A 19,587-nucleotide genomic window follows, 5' to 3' on the forward strand; every position below is an offset into this window, starting at 1 on the left:
GGGGAGAGGGGGGGGAGTGTGTGTGTGTGAGGGAGAGGGGGGAAGTGTGAGTGAGGGAGAGAGGGGGAGTGTGTGTGCGAGGGGAGGGGGAGTGTGTGTGGGAGAGAGGGGGAGTGTGTGTGCGAGGGAGAGAGGGGGGAGTGTGTGTGCGAGGGAGAGAGGGGGAGTGTGTGTGCGAGGGAGAGAGGGGGAGTGTGTGTGCGAGGGAGAGAGGGGGAGTGTGTGAGGGAGGGAGAGAGGGGGGAGTGTGTGTGCGAGGGAGAGAGGGGGTGTGTGTGTGTGAGGGAGAGAGTGTGTGTGGGAGAGTGTGTGTGTGAGGGAGAGAGGGGGAGTGTGTGTGTGAGGGGAGAGAGGGGGGAGTGTGTGCGAGGGAGAGAGGGGGAGTGTGTGTGCGAGGGAGAGAGGGGGAGTGTGTGTGCGAGGGAGAGAGGGGGAGTGTGTGAGGGAGGGAGGGGGAGTGTGTGTGCGAGGGGAGAGAGGGGGGTGTGTGTGTGTGTGAGGGAGAGAGTGTGTGTGGGAGAGTGTGTGTGTGAGGGAGAGAGGGGGGGAGTGTGTGCGAGGGAGAGAGGGGGGAGTGTGTGTGTGAGGGAGAGAGGGGGGAGTGTGTGTGTGAGGGAGAGAGGGGGAGTGTGTGAGGGAGGGAGAGAGGGGGGAGTGTGTGTGAGGGAGAGAGGGGGAGTGTGTGAGGGAGGGAGAGAGGGGGAGTGTGAGGGAGGGGGGAGTGTGTGTGAGGGAGAGAGGGGGGAGTGTGTGAGGGAGAGAGGGGGAGTGTGTGTGTGAGGGAGAGAGGGGGAGTGTGTGAGCGAGGGAGAGTGTGTGTGCGAGGGAGAGAGGGGGGAGTGTGTGTGTGAGGGAGAGCGGGGGAAGTGTGAGTGAGGGAGAGAGGGGGAGTGTGTGTGCGAGGGAGAGAGGGGGAGTGTGTGTGCGAGGGAGAGAGGGGGAGTGTGTGTGCGAGGGAGAGTGTGTGTGCGAGGCAGGGGGAGTGTGTGTGCGAGGGAGAGAGGGGGAGTGTGTGCGAGGGGAGAGAGTGTGTGCGAGGGAGAGAGGGGGAGTGTGTGTGCGAGGGAGAGAGGGGGGAGTGTGTGTGCGAGGGAGAGAGGGGGAGTGTGTGTGCGAGGGAGAGAGGGGGGAGTGTGTGTGCGAGGGAGAGAGGGGGAGTGTGTGAGGGAGGGAGAGAGGGGGAGTGTGTGAGGGAGGGAGAGAGGGGGGAGTGTATGTGCGAGGGAGAGAGGGGGTGTGTGTGTGTGAGGGAGAGAGTGTGTGTGGGAGAGTGTGTGTGTGAGGGAGAGAGGGGGAGTGTGTGTGTGAGGGAGAGAGGGGGGAGTGTGTGCGAGGGAGAGAGGGGGAGTGTGTGTGCGAGGGAGAGAGGGGGAGTGTGTGTGCGAGGGGAGAGAGGGGGGAGTGTGTGTGCGAGGGAGAGAGGGGGAGTGTGTGTGCGAGGGAGAGAGGGGGAGTGTGTGCGCGAGGGGAGAGAGTGTGAGGGAGGGGAGGGGGAGTGTGTGTGCGAGGGAGAGAGGGGGTGTGTGTGTGTGTGAGGGAGAGAGTGTGTGTGGGAGAGTGTGTGTGTGAGGGAGAGAGGGGGAGTGTGTGCGAGGGAGAGAGTGTGTGTGTGAGGGAGAGAGGGGGGGAGTGTTGTGTGTGAGGGAGAGAGGGGGAGTGTGTGAGGGAGTGAGAGAGGGGGGAGTGTGTGTGAGGGAGAGAGGGGGAGTGTGTGAGGGAGGGAGAGAGGGGGAGTGTGTGAGGGAGGGAGAGAGGGGGAGTGTGAGGGAGAGGGGGAGTGTGTGAGTGTGTGTGTGAGTGAGAGAGGGGGGAGTGTGTGAGGGAGAGAGGGGGAGTGTGTGTGTGAGGGGAGAGAGGGGGAGTGTGGTGAGCGAGGGAGAGAGGGGGAGTGTGTGTGCGAGGGAGAGAGGGGGAGTGTGTGTGTGCGAGGGAGAGAGGGGGAGTGTGTGTGTGAGGGAGAGGGGGGAGTGTGTGTGTGAGGGAGAGAGGGGGAGTGTGTGTGTGAGGGAGAGAGGGGGAGTGTGTGAGCGAGGGGAGAGAGGGGGAGTGTGTGAGCGAGGGAGAGAGGGGGAGTGTGTGTGTGAGGGAGAGGGGGGGAGTGTGTGTGTGAGGGAGAGAGGGGGAGTGTGTGTGAGGGAGAGAGGGGGAGTGTGTGAGGGAGAGAGGGGGAGTGTGTGTGTGAGGGAGAGGGGGGGAGTGGTGTGTGTGAGGGAGAGAGGGGGGGGGAGTGTGTGTGAGGGAGAGAGAGAGGGGGAGTGTGTGTGTGAGGGAGAGGGGGGGAGTGTGTGTGTGAGGGAGAGAGGGGGAGTGTGTGTGAGGGAGAGAGAGAGGGGGGAGTGTGTGTGTGAGGGAGAGAGGGGGAGTGTGTGTGAGGAGAGAGGGGGAGTGTGTGTGTGAGGGAGAGGGGGGGAGTGTGTGTGTGAGGGGAGAGAGGGGGGGAGTGTGTGTGAGGGAGAGGGGGAGTGTGTGTGTGAGGGAGAGAGGGGGGAGTGTGTGTGAGGGAGAGGGGGGGAGTGTGTGTGTGAGGGAGAGAGGGGGGAGTGTGTGTGTGAGGGAGAGAGAGAGGGAGAATGTGAGGAAGTGGCGGAGTGTGTGTGGGGGGGAGGAGTGTGTCTGGGAGGAGTGTGTCTGGGGGAGGAGTGTGTCTGGGGGGAGTGTGTGTGTGGGAGGAGTGTGTCTGGGGGAGTGTGTGTGGGAGGAGTGTGAGGGAGAGAGGCCCCCCTCACTCTCTTCTCCCCTGCCTCACCCTTTCTCTCTCCCTCCCCTCCCCCCTCTCTCTCCCCCTCTCCTCTCTCCCTCCCCCTCTCTCTCCCTCCCTGCACCCCTCTCTCCCCCCGCTCTCTCTCTCTCCCCCACCCCCCTCCTTCTCCCCCCCGTCGCTCGCTCTCTTCCCCCCAGTCTCTCGCTCGCTCTCTTCCCCCCAGTCTCTCGCTCGCTCTCTTCCCCCCAGTCTCTCGCTCGCTCTCTTCCCCCCAGTCTCTCGCTCGCTCTCTTCCCCCCAGTCTCTCGCTCGCTCTCTTCCCCCCAGTCTCTCGCTCGCTCTCTTCCCCCGTCTCTCGCTCGCTCTCTTCCCCCGTCTCTCGCTCGCTCTCTTCCCCCCAGTCTCTCGCTCGCTCTCTTCCCCCCAGTCTCTCGCTCGCTCTCTTCCCCCCAGTCTCTCGCTCGCTCTCTTCCCCCAGTCTCTCGCTCGCTCTCTTCCCCCCAGTCTCTCGCTCTCTCTTCCCCCCAGTCTCTCGCTCTCTTCCCCCCAGTCTCTCGCTCTCTTCCCCCGTCTCTCGCTCTCTCTTCCCCCAGTCTCTCGCTCTCTTCCCCCGTCTCTCGCTCTCTTCCCCCCAGTCTCTCGCTCTCTCTTCCCCCCAGTCTCTCGCTCTCTCTTCCCCCAGTCTCTCGCTCTCTCTTCCTCCCAGTCTCTCGCTCTCTCTTCCCCCCGTCTCTCGCTCTCTCTTCCCCCGTCTCTCGCTCTCTCTTCCCCCGTCTCTCGCTCTCTCTTCCCCCGTCTCTCGCTCTCTCTCTTCCCCTCAGTCTCTCGCTCTCTCTTCCCCCAGTCTCTCGCTCTCTCTTCCCCCCAATCGCTCTCTCTCTTCCCCCCAGTCGCTCTCTCTTCCCTCCAGTCACTCGCTCTCTTCCCTCCAGTCGCTCTCTTCCCCCCAGTCGCGCTCTCTTCCCTCCAGTCGCTCTCTTCCCGTCGCTCTCTTCCCCCGTCGCTCTCTTCCCTCCAGTCGCTCTCTTCCCCCCAGTCGCTCTCTTCCCCCCAGTCGTTCTCTTCCCCCGTCGCTCTCTCTTCCCCCCAGTCTCTCGCTCTCTCTTCCCCCCAGTCTCTCGCTCTCTCTTCCCCCCAGTCTCTCGCTCTCTCTTCCCCCGTCTCTCGCTCTCTCTTCCCCTCAGTCTCTCGCTCTCTCTCTTCCCCGTCTCTCGCTCTCTCTCTTCCCCCCAATCGCTCTCTTCCCCCCAGTCGCTCTCTCTTCCCCCCAGTCGCTCTCTCTTCCCTCCAGTCACTCGCTCTCTTCCCCCCAGTCGCTCTCTCTTCCCTCCAGTCACTCTCTCTTCCCTCCAGTCGCTCTTCCCCCCAGTCGCTCTCTCTCTTCCCTCCAGTCGCTCTCTTCCCTCCAGTCGCTCTCTTCCCTCCAGTCGCTCTCTTCCCCCAGTCGCTCTCTTCCCCCCCAGTCGTTCTCTCTTCCCCCGTCGCGCTCTCTTCCCCCCCCAGTCGCTCTCTTCCCCCCCAGTCGCTCTCTCTCCCCCCCCAGTCGCTCTCTTTTCCCCCCCAGTCGCTCTCTTTTCCCCCCGTCGCTCTCTTCCCCCCGTCGCTCTCTTCCCCCCCCAGTCGCTCTTCCCCCCCGTCGCGCTCTCTTCCCCCCAGTCGCTCTCTTCCCCCCAGTCGCTCTCCCTTCCCCCCAGTCGCTCTCTTCCCCCCAGTCGCTCTCTTCCCCCGTCACGCTCGCTTCCCCCCAGTCGCTCGCTCTCTTCCCCCGTCGCTCTCTCTCTTCCCCCCAGTCGCTCACGCTCTCTTCCCCCGTCGCTCTCTCTCTCTTCCCCCCAGTCGCTCACGCTCTCTCTTCCCCCCCAGTCGCTCGTGCTCTCTCTTCCCCCCCAGTCGCTCTCTCTTCCCCCCAGTCGCGCGCTCTCTTCCCCCCAGTCGCACTCTCTCTCTCTTCCAACAACATGCCCTCGAAAAAGCCTCGGCACCGCCGGGCACTCCAGCTAGTTTTATATATAGCAGTAAAATTAACTCTCGACACGTGATTTTTAATAAAAATTTACTTTAATTCGCGAACTCAAGTCATGATTTTAATTTTCCTCACCATTGTTTAAATCAGGAAGTTAGAGCAATGGGAGGATTTCAAGCCGATAGCCAATAAAAAATAGACTTCCAAGGAAGGGGGGGGGGGGGGGGGGGCAGGTCTCTGCGGCCGTGTGCCAGTGCTGTGCATTGGTTGATGGTTTTGGAGAAGCATTTTTCACAAACCCGCCGTCCCATTGGAATGGATGCGGCACTTGTAATTCTGCAGAAGCCCTCAGTACTTTCCATTTTTCTGTTGCTGTATAAAAATTAAAAATAATTCCAGTGAAGCATGAACCAACCACAGACCTGAAAGTGGCACCGGAGCAAGAGCCGCACTCACATGGTGCTGGTAAAGGAGGGGATTAATGCAATGGAAAGGAAGGATATTAACTCGGATGAAACGGAATCTGTATGGGTAGAAATGAGAAATAGCAAGGGGAGGAAAACGTTAGTGGGTGTGATATATAGGCCTCCAAATAGTAATATGGAGGTGAGGGAAGGCATAAAAAGGGAAATTAGAGAAGCGTGCGATAAGAGCACAGCTGTCATCATGGGTGACTTTAATTTACATATTGATTGGACTACCCAAATTAGTAAAAATTCTGAGGAGGAGGAATTCCTGGAATGTTTTCGGGACGGTTATCTGGACCAATATGTCGAGGAGCCGACTCGAGATCAGGCCATTTTAGACTGGGTATTGTGCAATGAGAAGGGACTTATCAACAATCTTCTTGTACGAGGCCCCTTGGGTCAGAGCGATCATAATATGATCGAGCTCTCAGTCGAGATGGAGAGTGAGGAAATTGAATCAGAGACTAAGGTCCAGAACTTAAATAAAGGGAATTACGAGGGTATGAGACGGGAATTGGGTAAGATTGATTGGGTGGTGTTTCTGGGGGGATTGACAGTGGATAGACAATGGCAAGCATTCAAAGATAGAATGGAAGAATTCCAGAACATGTTTATACCGGTTTGGCATAAAAATAAACCTAAAAAGGTGGCTCAACCGTGGATAACGAGGGAAATTAGGGACAGCATAAAATCAAAAAAAAGGGCATATCAACTGGCAAAAAAAAGCACCAGACCGGAAGATTGGGGGCAGTACAGGATACAGCAAAAGAGGACAAAGGGATTAATCAGGAAGGGGAAAATAGAATACGAAAGTAAACTTGCAGCAAACATAAAGACAGACTGCAAAAGCTTTTATCGGTATATCAGGAGGAAAAGACTGGTAAAATCCCAAGTCGGTCCCTTGCAGTCCGATTCGGGAGAATATATAATGGAGAATAAGGAAATGGCAGACCAATTAAACTCATACTTTGGTTCTGTATTCACAAAGGAGGACACAAATAACCTCCCAGGAATATCGGCAAACATAGGGACTAATGAGAGGGAGGAGCTGACAGAAATTAGTATCTCTAGGGATATGGTGTTGGGTAAGTTGAGGGGACTGAAGGCCAACAAATCCCCGGGGCCTGATAAACTACATCCTAGGGTACTTAAGGAGGTGGCCCTGGAGATAGCAGATGCTCTAAGGATCATCTTCCAGAACTCCATTGACTCGGGAACAGTACCCGTGGATTGGAGGGTAGCTAATGTTACCCCAATATTTAAAAAGGGGGGTAGAGAGAAAGCAGGGAATTATAGACCAGTAAGCCTTACATCGGTTGTGGGCAAAATGCTAGAGTCCATTATTAAGGATAAAATAGCGGAGCACTTGACAAATGGGGAAAGGATCGGACAGAGTCAACATGGATTTACAAAGGGTAAATCGTGTTTGACTAATCTGCTGGAATTTTTTGAGGAAGTAACTGGTAAAATAGATGGGGGAGAGCCAGTGGATGTGGTGTACCTTGACTTCCAGAAAGCCTTCGATAAGGTTCCACACAAAAGATTATCATGCAAAATTAAGGCTCATGGGATTGGGGGCAAAGTATTAACGTGGATAGAGAACTGGCTGGCGGATAGAAAACAGAGAGTTGGAATAAACGGCTCGTTTTCGGAGTGGCAGGCAGTGACCAGCGGGGTGCCGCAAGGATCTGTCCTGGGACCCCAGCTGTTCACAATATATATAAATGATCTGGATCAGGGAATTGGATGCAATATTTCCAAATTCGCTGACGACACTAAACTAGGAGGAGGGGTGGGCTCTGATGAGGATGTCAGGAGGCTACAGTGCGATTTGGACAGGTTGGGAGAATGGGCGGATACGTGGCAGATGCACTATAATGTGGATAAATGCGAGGTTATCCACTTTGGGGGTAAAAACAGGAGGGTAGATTATTATCTAAATGGCAATAGATTGGGAGATGGGGAAGTGCAGAGGGACCTGGGTGTTCTTGTGCACCAGTCACTGAAGGAGAGCATGCAGGTGCAACAGGCGATTAAGAAGGCAAATGGTATGTTGGCCTTCATATCAAGGGGGTTCGAGTATAGGAATAGGGATACCTTACTACAGCTGTACAAGGTGCTGGTGAGACCGCATCTGGAGTATTGTGTACAGTTTTGGTCGCCCCATCTGCGGAAGGATGTTCTTGCCATGGAAAGAGTGCAGCGGCGATTCACCAGGCTGATACCTGGAATGGCGGGAATGACCTACGAGGAGAGATTGAATAGTTTGGGCTTGTACTCACTGGAGTTTAGAAGATTGAGAGGGGATCTCATCGAAACATATAAAATTATGGCAGGCCTGGACAGGCTGAATTCAGAGAGAATGTTTCCAATGGCAGGGGAGCACAGAACCAGGGGCCACAGTCTAAAAATAGCGGGCAAATCATTTAAAACAGAGATGAGGAAGAATTTCTTCACTCAAAGAGTGGTGAGCCTGTGGAATTCCCTGCCACAGAGGGCTGTGAAGGCTAATTCAATAAATATTTTCAAGAGAGAATTGGATATATTTCTGAAGGCTAAGGGGATTAAGGGTTACGGAGAAAAGGCGGGGACGGGGTACTGAACTGGTAAGATCAGCTAAGATCTCAGAGGAAGATCAGCCATGATCTCATTGAATGGCGGAGCAGGCTCGAAGGGCCGAATGGCCTACTCCTGTTCCTATCTCTATGTTTCTATGACCTGGCATGGCAGAGACTCTGAACAAATATTTTGTATCTGTCTTCACGGTAGAAGACACTAACAACATCCCAATAATGGACAATCAAGGGGACACAGGGAGGGGGGGAACTAAAGACAATCACTATCACGAAGGAAATAGTACTTGGTAAAATAATAGGACTAAAAGATGACAAGTCCCCTGGACCAGATGGCCTGCATCCCAGGGTCTTAAAATAAGCGGCTGCAGAGATAGTGGATGCATTGGTTGCAATATACCAAAATTCCCTGGACTCTGGAGAGGTCCCAGCGGATTGGAAAACCGCAAATGTAACACCCCTATTTAAGAAAGGAGGGAGACAGAAAGCAGGAAACTATAGAACAGTTAGCCTAACATCTGTCGTTGGGAAAATGGAGTCCTTCATTAAGGAAGCAGTAGCAGGGCATTTGGAAAATCATAATGCAGACAAGCAGAATCAGCATGGTTTTATGAAAGGGAAATCATGTTTAACAAACTTGCTGGAGTTCTTTGAGGAGGTAACGAGCAGGGTGGACAAAGATGAACCAGTGGATGTGGTGTATTTGTATTTCCAGAAGGCATTCGATAAGGTGCCACATAAAAGGTTACTGCATAAGATAAAAGCTCACGGAATTGGGGGTAATATATTAGCATGGATAGAGAATTGGTTAACACAAAGCAGAGAGTTGGGATAAATGGGTCATTTTCCGGTTGGCAAACAGTAACTAGTGGGGTGCCACACGGATCGGTGCTGGGGCCTCAACTATTTATAATCTACATTAATGACTTGGATGAAGGGACCGAGTGTAATGTAGTCAAGTTTGCAGATGATACAAAGATGGGTGGGAAAGCAAGTTCTGCAGAGGACTCAAAGAACCTGCAAAGGGATATAGACAGGCTAAGTGAGTGGGCAAACATTTGGCAGATGGAGTAGAATGTGGGAAAGTGCGAGATTATATACTTTGGCAGGAAAAATAAAAAAGCAAATCATTATTTAAATGGAGAGATTACAAAATGCTACAGTTCAGAGGGACCTGGGGGTCCTTGTGCATGAAACACAAAAAGTTAGCATGCAAGTAATCAAAAAGGCAAATGGAATGTTGGCCTTTATTTCAAAGGGGTTGGAGTATAAAAGCAGGGAAGTCCTGCTACAACTGTACAGGGTATTGGTGAGACCACACCTTGAGTACTGCGTACAGTTTTGGTCTCCTTATTTAAGGAGGGATATACTTGCATTGGAGGCAGTTCAGAGACGATTCACTAGGTTAATTCCAGAGATGAGGGGGTTGACTTATGAGGAAAGGTTGAGCAGGCTGGGCCTATACTCATTGGAATTTAGAAGAATGAGATGTGATCTTATCGAAACATATAAGATACTGAGGGGGTTCGACAAGGTAGATGCAGAGAGGATGTTTCCCCTCGTGGGGAAATCTAGAACGCGGGGGCACAGTTTTAGAACAAAGGGTCGCCCTTTTAGAACTGAGATGAGGAGGAATTTCTTCTCTCAGAGGGTCGTAAATCTGTGGAATTCTCTGCCCCAGAGAGCCATGGAGGCTGGGTCATTAAATACATTTAAGGTGGAGATAGACAGATTTTTGCAAGATAAGGGAGTGAAGGGTTATGGGGAGCAGCGGGGAAGTGGCTTTGAGCCTAAGATCAGCCATGATCTTATTGAATGGCAGAGCAGGCTCGAGGGGCCAAGTGGCCTATTCCTGCTCCTATTTCTTATGTTATGTTCTTATGACCCGGCTCACTGTCTGGCCCTCTCCCTGCACAAGCAGCCCGTGCGCCCCGCACCGCCACACTCGACTGAAGTCGCAAGTACAACGGCGTTTGTTTTCCCTCTCTCCCCATGAAGTTCACTTGAAGATACAAAGTGCTGGTTTTTAGAGTGCGTCACTAATATACATGCTGGCATCCTCTCAAATGGAGATGGAGCTGTGTGTGTTTATTTTTTTTAACATTTCTTTTATCAAATTAACCAGAGGGCTCCAGACTTACAAAAATAAAGCAGCAGATAAGGTTTCTAGTACCCTTTACGGCAGTAAACAGGAGTCTGGAAGGCAAGAGTGGATTTTTTAAAATAACCTGGGAACAATAGTAAAAAAAACCACGGGATTTAAAAAACTGCAGACGTTCCCTTTTAACTTGAAGGGTGGTGATAACGGATAACATTTTTAAAAAGTTTTTTAAAGCATTTTCAGATGCAGTAATATAGTTTTTGTAAAGAGCTGTGACCTGTTACGAAATTAAATAAAGCCACTAATGAGGTTTATAAACCAAAAAATAGCAACTTATGATTTCTTCCCAATTCTCATGATTTTTAAGAGTTTGTCTCATAATTTATGAGACGGTGGGGTTGGCATTACTGATAAGACATTTATAAATATGAGCTAAAACACCAAAGGAAATTCAAAACTAATGTATGCTTAAACATTATAGATAAAAGAGTTAAAAACATGCCTATCAGTAATTTTTATTACATAGGAACATGAATAGGCCATTCAGCCCCTCGAGCCTGTTCCAGCATTCAATTAGATCATGGCTGATCTAATTGAATGCTTAACATCTTACCTCCATCTAGCCGCCTTGGTTCTGTAACCCTGAATACTCTTGCCTAACAAAAATCTATGAATCTGTTTTGAAATTTTTAATTGATATAGTCTCAACAGATTTTTTGTGTGTGTGTGGGGTGGGGGAGGGTGGTGCAAGGTGGAAAGAGTTCCAGATTTCCACTAGCCTTTGTGTGAAGTGCTTCTCTCCTGAACAGCCTAGCTCTAATTTTAAGGTTATGCCTCCTAGTTCGGGACTCTCCCACCAGAGCGAATAGTTTCTATCTACCCGATCAAATCCTTTCATCACAAAATGGGCAGCCAACGCTCTTGCCGTGACGGTCCGGTGCTGAGATCGCTCTCCCTGTTTCGGGTGGCCAGCTCTCGCCGCTCGCTCCCGCAACCGGAGCGAGGTGCTCGGCGAGTCGGGCAGAGGCAGCGCAGCGAGTAGCAGTAGAAGGAATTCCGACTGGGAGGAGGGGAGCCGAGCATGGCGGCCAGAGGCCGACCCGTGAAGAGAGAGAAGTAGGCCCCGGGCCGTGCTGCGGGGAGCCGGCGACGGTGAAGAGGAGGCCACATTGGAGCATTCACATCCCGACGATGTGTTCGGCGAGTCGGGCAGAGGAGCGCAGCGCAACGAGCAGCAGCAGCAGACTCACGACACGCTGCAGCACGTCGGCCGGCAGCTCCTTTTCAGGTAACTCGCAGTCCAGATGGGAGCCGGGCATGGTGGCCAGAGCGGGAGAAGCAGGCCACCACACGTGGAGCCGGCAACAGTGAGGAGGAGGCCGCGGTGAAGAGGAGGACGGAGCGGCTGAGGGACATCGTGCTCCCACTGCCACGGGAAGCCATTGTATTGACTCTGAACGCGGCGCTGTATGTATAGCTGACGCGTCCCTACGGGGAACAAGCATTCCATTGTACTTGTTACATATGGCAAATAAATCTAATCTGAATCTGAACTAGATCACCCCTTAATCTTCTATGTTCAAGGGAGTACAAGCCTAGTCTATGTGTCTATCCTCATAATTTAACCCTTTTAGCCCAGGTATCACTCTGGTGAATCTGCGCAACACCCCCTCCAAGGCCATTATATCCTTTCCGAGGTGTGGTGCCCAGAACAAAATGTAATATTGCAGATGGGTGTCTCACCAGAGCAGTGTGTGGCTGTAACGTAACTTCTATCCTTTGTAGTCCAGCCCCCTGGAGATAAAGGCCAACATTCCATTAGCATTTTAAATTATGTTTTGTACCTGTGCAATAACTTTGTGATTTCTCTACTTAAACCCCTAAATCTCTGTTTATCCACAGTTCCAAGCTTCTCGCTCCCCTCCACAGATTATGGGGGTTATTTTCATCTGCCTACTGATCCACTCACGCTGAAAAATGCAGCAATAGGCAGTTGAAATTTTTTTTAAAAGATAACCGCTTACTAATCGCATAAAGTCCACCTGACTCAATTTTTGAGCGGGCCACAAAATGGGCAGCCAACGCTCTTGCCTGAATTAGGCGAAAGCCATTTTAAAATAGTTAATTTGGGGTCTTACGTCGTTTGTAGGACCCCAACGCAATTTTGAAGCACAAATGAACGGAGTGTGCACTGCATGTGCTGCACCTAGAGGAGCTGGACGGAAAGCAACCCAACTAGCAGTCCTTAAAGGGACCGCTGCAGGCTGCTGCAAAAACAGGAACAAAAAGTGGTGCTGCTGGATTCTGTAGGTACAGGAGCTTGAATACTCCTCTTGGCTCCATAAAAGCTTCCCACCCATTGCCAGTTACTCAGTAGCCACTCTCCTGTTGGATTGCCACCTCTAACCCCTTTAAGGAAATGCTTCAGTCTACACTGTTCTTAAACATATCTTGGTGCTGTGTGAAGGTGATACCCGAGAGCCAGTGGTGCTCGTCTGTGCTGTGGTTTTATGAGCCTCTTAGGATCTCAGGCAATGTCCCCTGTAAGCGGCCTTCCTCCCCCATGCGCAGTATCTACGATGAGCGGCCTGCAGGGAACTTGCAGATGACTGTGCAGCTTCGTGGAAACATTGTTCTCAGGGAGCTTGCTACAAAGGTCACGTGAGCGGTCATCAGAAAAGAAGGCGGCCAAATAGAGGCAGACTTTAACCACACCTGGTCCTGGATCTCAGTGTCTACTCATCAGCAAGCAGGCAGACCTGATGTCATCCTTGAGACACTGCAAACTTGGAGATGTCACCCAGAAGTTTCTGTAAGCTACTTTCACTCCAGTCTCCCAAGATTCGAAAACAGTGGTCAAAGCATTCAGTTTAGATGCATTGACTGGTCTGAGGGCCTGTCTGGAGGGATGTATACAGAGGTTTGTGAAATCACCACCTCTTCCACATAGCACTGCATTGTGTTGAATCTTTCTCGGCTATTAGCAATGAGGATTGTGCTGGACTTCACCCCAACATCTCTCCTGGGTCCTTTGAAATGGTCCTGTATCTCCAAGGTGAGTGTGATGCTCATCCAGCATCTTCCTATTTACAGCAGAATCCCAGAGAACCGAGTCTGCACGTTCAGGGCTCGCGGCTGACTTCTGCACAGTCTTCGCTCCCCAGTCAGATGCCACTTTCACCTCTGATTCCTCCTGTACCATGAGGGTAATTAATGAAGCAGTGCCACATATATAATCAGAATGCAAGAAAGGGTTAGGTAACTTACCTTGACTGTTCTGCTGAAGTTGTTAAACTTCTTCCTGCACTGAAGGAGTCCTGAAGGTTAAGGAGGTGGTACTCACTACCACAGCTCCCTAACTTTAATAAGTGCAAATGTATTCTTGACATCTACAGGCCCCGAAACCAAACAACTCATTCTTCTTAAATAACAACAGAAAATGCTGGAAACACTCAGGTGGTCAGGCAGCATTGAGGAGAGAGAAACAGAGTTAACATTTCGGGTCGACCTGAAACGTTAACTCTTGTTTCTCTCTCCTCGATGCTGCCTCACCTGCTGAGTGTTTCCAGCATTTTCTGTTGTTATTTCAGATTTCCAGCATCCGCAGTATTTTGCTATTGTAACTTATTTTTCTTGCTCCACCTTTCCATTACAAGAACATGCAGACCCAGCTCCATAAAGTTGCCATGCGTTTTTCAATCTGGCTGCAATCCTTGTTGCCCAGGTTGCTGTTTCCTCCACTACTGCTGTTGCCCCAATTAAGCAGCAGATTTTATATCCTGCTAGTGTGTCAGATCTCTGTCTCTCCCCCAGGTATTTTCCAGCCCCCACACATCTCTCCCCTTCCCAGTTTCCCAACTCCAGGTATTTTCTGGCCCCTTTTCTCTGCATGGCCTTTTTGGGGACTAACATCAACCCCTATGCTATCATCCACCCCAACAACCCCCCCCCTAATATCTGAGGCATTGCAAGCTTTATTAAGTCTCAACCATAGTTCAGTGATAGCACTCTTGCCTCTGAGTCTGAAGGTTGTGGGTTTAAGCTTCACGCCAGAGACTTAATCATAGAATGGTTACAGCACGGAAGAAGACCATTCAGCCAGTCTAGCCCGTGCCGGCTCTCGGCAGAGCACTTCAGCTGGTCTCACTCCCCCCTGCCCTTTCCCCGTAGCCCTGCAATTGTTTTTCCTTCAGGTACTTATCCAGCTCCCTTTTGAAAGCCATGATTGAGTCTGCCTCCACCACTCTTTCAGGCATTGCATTCCAGATCCTAACCACTCGCTGAGTAAAAAGGTTTTTCCTCATGTCGCCTTTGGTTCTTTTGCCAATCACCTTTAATCTGTTTCCTCTGGTTCGCGACCCTTCTGCCAATGGGAACAGTTTCGCTCCATCTACTCTGTCCAGACCCCTCATGATTTTGAACACATCTATCAGATCTCCTCTCAATCTTCTCTGCTCTAAGGAGAACAACCCCAGTCTATTCACGTAACTGAAGTTCCTCATCCCTGGAATCATTCTTGTAAATCTTTCCTGCACCCCAAGGCCTTCACATTATTCCTAAAGTGTGGTGCCCAGAATTGGATATAATACTCCAGTTGAGGTCAAACCAGTGTTTTATACAGGTTCATCATAATTTCCATGCTTTTGTACTCTATACCTCTATTCATGAAGCCCAGGATCCTGTAAGCTTTTTTTAACTGCTTTCTCAACCTCCCCTGTTTCTCAGACTAAAATAAATCAATGAAAAACTGTAGCAATCATTTGCAATTCAGTGTAATCAGTAAACATAGGCAACAACTCTAAATTGCCATGCATTGTAAGTTTGCCTTGTGTAAGTTTTAGGAACTTTGTATGATTACTTGATTACTACTTTGGACTACAAAGATATTCCTTCACCAGACCAAGTGAAAAGGTCTGTGTCAGAAGCTTACAGCTCATCTGCATCTGCACACTCAAAAATGACACAATGCATAGAACTAGTTCCAACCTTGAAAATGTGTAAGACCCACATGAATGATGCCTGTATAAAATGAGTAATGCTCGCAAACACTTTATTACACAAATTACATTCAGCGACCGAAAATAGTGTTCTGACAATATAACAATTTCCCCCCCATAATTGAAGTTTGACACTTATTATGAATACATCAAAAATGATTTTTGCTGTAAATACAGAATCCTTATCTCTGTATATGCAGTTTTCTCTTCAGTAAACAGGACAGTTATAGATAAAAACCAAGACAAAAAGTAGCAGCTTTGCTTCCCTTTTGTGGCATAATTGGACTACAGTAGACTGAGGATGCTTGCTAGAGAAGGCACAATATTACTTACACACTGGAAATATCAAACTAAAGTGCCAAACAGGACAGTAGCCAAATGCTACACCTCGAGCAGAGAAAAGTGACTGACTTACCAACACAGGTTTATAGCTCCAGCAAAGTAAGGCAGTAACAATGAAAGGATATTCATTATGGCCCAAAGCAGTAGATTTTGCTTCATCATTCAGACAATAGCTGGTCCCAAGAATAAAACCGGCTTGACTGTTTAGATATGGTAGCAATAGCATAATATGAAAGGCTCCACAAATAAATAAAAACATAAATGTTGTATAGCCAAAACAGATTAGTACAGTTACTATCAAACACATATCCTGAATATATCTGCTTTTAGGGAAACAAAATGGGAACTCAATGTATTGTCATCGTTATTAGATCAAATTGGAATCAGCATATTTCAGGAGGAGGTGGTGGTGGGTGGAAGTGGTGGTGCAGAATACTCTTCTGTTTCTGAGTCAGTGCCTTCCTCATCATCTTTTTCTTGATCGCTTCCTTCAGTACTCAATCTGTCAAAACCTTTTCGACTATAACCCCTGTGGCTTGCAAAGAAGTTCCCCAAGTTTAGTCCTCGGCTGCTTTTTCCTGTCAAAAATAAAGTATTTTAAATCTCTCAGAATATGCAAAATATAAGAAAACTCTTAGATCCACTGTCTTCTGTCCATCTTTGTTTATAACATTGCCTTGTACTGGGTATGTAATCCTTTGACACCAATCATTTCAAGTCAAGACAGACATTTAAGTGTATTACCAAATTTTCACAATGCGTGTCTTAATTAGGCACTGGTGTTTGTACGTTTACTGGTCTACAACAAACCAATTTGTCTGATGTAAAATCAGCAATGTTGCTGCAGCATTACCATAAAATGGAGAGATTTGTGAACGTTGGAGACAGCAATAATTCAGGAAATGATTTTGCCTCCATTTTACAATTGCCTTACCCCTAAGCCTCCCCAAGATTCCTCCTGATGACTGTATTGACTCCAATTTGCTGTCAGGATCCTCTATAATAAAGATAAAATAAAGCATGTCAGACTGCAGTTTCTGAGAAACAAATAATCTATTTAAAATACCAACTCACAAATTAAGGACAACAAAAGAAAATATGAAATGCAGGAGGATCCTTTTTTACTAAAAGAGTGGTAAGTATGTGGAACATATTACCGGCAAGGGTGGTGGAAAAAGAAACCTTAAGACGACAGGATTCTTGTCAACAAATGGGATACAAGGTTATTAGAAATGTACCAAGGGAATACTGTGGATAGGTGGACCAAAGGTCTCTCCTACCTGACAATGTTACTAAGTAGTCCCTCGTCAGCTTTAGTATGGTTAGATGCAGTGTGAATCTCCCTTTACTCTGTTCAAAAAATGTGCTTCAGTCCCACGTCTCAATCTCTAAAGGACATCCCCTACTGGACCTATGTGAGATTTTCAATCTCCCACATCTGCCATTTTGAGAAAGATTGCTGAATTAATGAAGAATTGGCTCTAGGAACTAAACTGAGATTTAACATGGGGTTCTTCCAGGCAGAGGAGACTTTCATCTCATCAGTCTCGTCTGAATTTGAACTCAAGTCCCAAGGGGGATAGACCAGTGTCAAACTCACTGTGACACTTGTCTCCTCAATGTCTATTTTGCCATCGTCATCAAAAATGTGTATAAATTTGATGCATTATATGAACAACATATGTGTAACTCACAGTTTAATGGCTAAAGTAGGTAAAAGCCAATAAAACACAGTTAGAACTTGCTTATACGTTCTGGTTCAAAAAAGAAAGTATTTACATCACGAATCATGTTCTGTACCTCCATACATCTTGCCCTTTCGCCAGTGGATGAAGACTCCAATTCCCACTAACATCACAACAGGAATGATGAGCAATAATGTAATAAGGACAGGAGAAACTACAGTACTGGACTGTTTGAGAACACTCTTGCTTTTATGCTTCTCCAACACATCAGGCGATCTCATCTTGCCTTCTATTTCTGCTTCTAGGAATGTTTCAGTTGCTTAAAATTGACAAAAATATGAATATGAATGGTCATAAACCACCTTTGGAATCTAAGTAATATTTTAGAATTCAAGCATGCACCAATAACTTTGATACAAACTTGTTAAATCTAGTGTACAATTTCAAGTGTACAAATTTGCTTCAATAATCAACAGATCCAATTATTACTTTAAAAACTTGCCTATTGTACTGTATGATTTTTTAAAATTAATTTATTCAAATGGAACAATTTAACTCTTTTTTGCAATTAAAGACTTGCACTAAAAGATGCTACGAACACTTACCATCTATTTCATGCATCTCAATGCCTGGTCCAGCTTTCTTTACTGAACGGTGCTCAGCTTCTGAAATTAAATAAAAATTGTTCCCATATAAAGATAAGAGGTTGCTGGACTAAAACTTCTAAAGGTGAGTTGTTACAGAATTGTCCCCAAATCCCTCAGTTATAAAGGGAGATATCTATATGCTTACTGCAAATGTCAGTATTATTTTGCGTGTATATGTCCAAATCACAAATAAATGGAAAACAAAACATATTCAAGCAGTACAGGAGCAAGGATGTCTTACTACAGTATACAGGGCCTTGGTGAGACCACATCTGGAGTACTGTGTGCAGTTTTGGTCTCTTTACCTAAGAAAGGATATACTTGCCATAGAAGGAGTGCAGCGAAGGTTCACCAGACTGATACCTGGGATGGCAGGACTGTCGTATGAGGAGAGATTGGGTCGACTAGGCCTGTATTCACTAGAATTTAGAAGAATGAGAGGTAATCTCATTGAAACGTATAAAATTCTGACAGGGCTAGACAGACTGGATGCAGGGAGGATGTTTCCTCTGGCTGGGACGTCTAGAACGAGAGGTCACAGTCTTAGGACTGAGATGAGGAGAAATTTCTTCACTCAGAGGGTGTTGAACCTGTGGAATTCTCTACCACAGAAGGCTGTGGAGGCCAAGTCACTAAATATATTTAAGAAGGAGATAGAAATAGAAACATAGATAAATAGGATCAGGATAGATAGATTTCTAGACACAAAAAGCATCAAGGGATATGGGGAGAGAGGGGGAATATGGTATTGAGATAGAGGATCAGCTATGATCATATTGAATGGTGGAGCAGGCTCGAAGGGCCGAATGGCCTACTCCTCATATTTTTCTATGTTTCTTCTATGTTTCTAGGCGGACTTAGTGATGGCAAATAAGTGGACATACAGATGCTCTATTTTAGAAAACACTATGGGCCAGAACTTCGGGTCCCCACGGGTGAATACGCGCTGGGTACTCACGCGTAGGCCCAACGAAAGTGCCAGTTTCGTGCATGCACTGCGCATGCACGGGAAACTGGAACTTCCGTTCCCTTAAAGGGGTTCACAGGTCGAATGCGTGCACCGGAGAGGCAGCGCGTACGCCTGGAAGTTCCGTTTTATTTGCAGGTTTCTCCGGGAGGGCAAGTCTCCAGCAGCTACGCTTGTAAAAAGCAGTTGCAAGGCCTGCTTTTAACAAGGTAAGTGGTGAATTAAGTTAAATTAAAACAGAAAGGCAGAGTATTATTTAAATGGTGATAGATTGGAAAATGTTGATGTACAAAGAGACCTGGGTGTCCTTGTACACCAGTCACTGAAAGCAAACATGCAGGTGCAGCAAGCAGTTAGGAAGGCAAATGGTATGTTGGCCTTCATTGCAAGAGGATTTGAGTACAGGAGCAAGGATGTCTTACTACAGTTATACAGGGCCTTGGTGAGACTACACCTGAGTACTGCGTGCAGTTTTGGTCTCCTTACCTAAGAAAGGATATACTTCCACAGAGGGAGTGCAGCAAAGGTTCACCAGACTGATTCATGGGATGGCAGGACTGTCGCATAAGAGATTGGGTCGACTAGGCCTGTATTCACTAGAGTTTAGAAGAATGAGAGGGGATCTCATTGAAATGTATAAAATTCTGACAGGGCTAGACAGACTGTATGTTTCCCCTGGCTGGGTGGTCTACAACGAGGGGTCACAGTCTTAGATGAGGAGAAATTTCTTCACTCAGAGGGTGGTGAACCTGTGGAATTCTCTACCACAGAAGGCTGTGGAGGCCAAGTCACTAAATATATTTAAGAAGGAGCTAGAAATAGAAACAGATAAATAGGAACAGGATAGATAGATTTCTAGACACAAAAATATGGTATTGAGATAGAGGATCAGCCATGATCATATTGAATGGCGGAGCAGGCTCGAAGGGCTGAATGGCCTACTCCTGCTATTTTTTTTCTAAGCAATGGTTTACAGGCCATGATGACTTGCTCATGGGGCTAATAGACCAAAGAAATCCTAACGCCATTGCTGAACGTCAGGCTGATCCTACCTCATCTTTGCCACCCTGAAAAATTAGTTGTACGAATGTAAGGCAAAGAAATATTCCACATTCTTTGAATGACACCAAGAGGTAATTCTAGG

General features: G+C 48.5%; 1 protein-coding gene across 1 annotated transcript in view; it reads right to left on the minus strand.

Annotated features, from left to right (window-relative positions):
- Window positions 1–14,838: 14,838 nt before the first annotated feature.
- Window positions 14,839–19,587, minus strand: part of pam (peptidylglycine alpha-amidating monooxygenase) — a 255,985-nt gene continuing 251,236 nt past the window's right edge. The window contains exons 22-25 of the mRNA XM_085987745.1: window positions 17,435–17,494; window positions 16,945–17,148; window positions 16,079–16,141; window positions 14,839–15,722 (exon numbers count right to left, since the gene is read on the minus strand). Coding sequence (XP_085843871.1) covers window positions 15,538–15,722; window positions 16,079–16,141; window positions 16,945–17,148; window positions 17,435–17,494 — 512 coding nt within the window. The 3' untranslated portion in view covers window positions 14,839–15,537. The remainder of the gene's footprint in view (window positions 15,723–16,078; window positions 16,142–16,944; window positions 17,149–17,434; window positions 17,495–19,587) is intronic.

This window comes from Somniosus microcephalus, chromosome 1, assembly GCF_052327205.1.
Source record: "Somniosus microcephalus isolate GS21.2 chromosome 1, FLI_Smic_1.0, whole genome shotgun sequence".
Taxonomy (NCBI): Eukaryota; Metazoa; Chordata; class Chondrichthyes; order Squaliformes; family Somniosidae; genus Somniosus; species Somniosus microcephalus.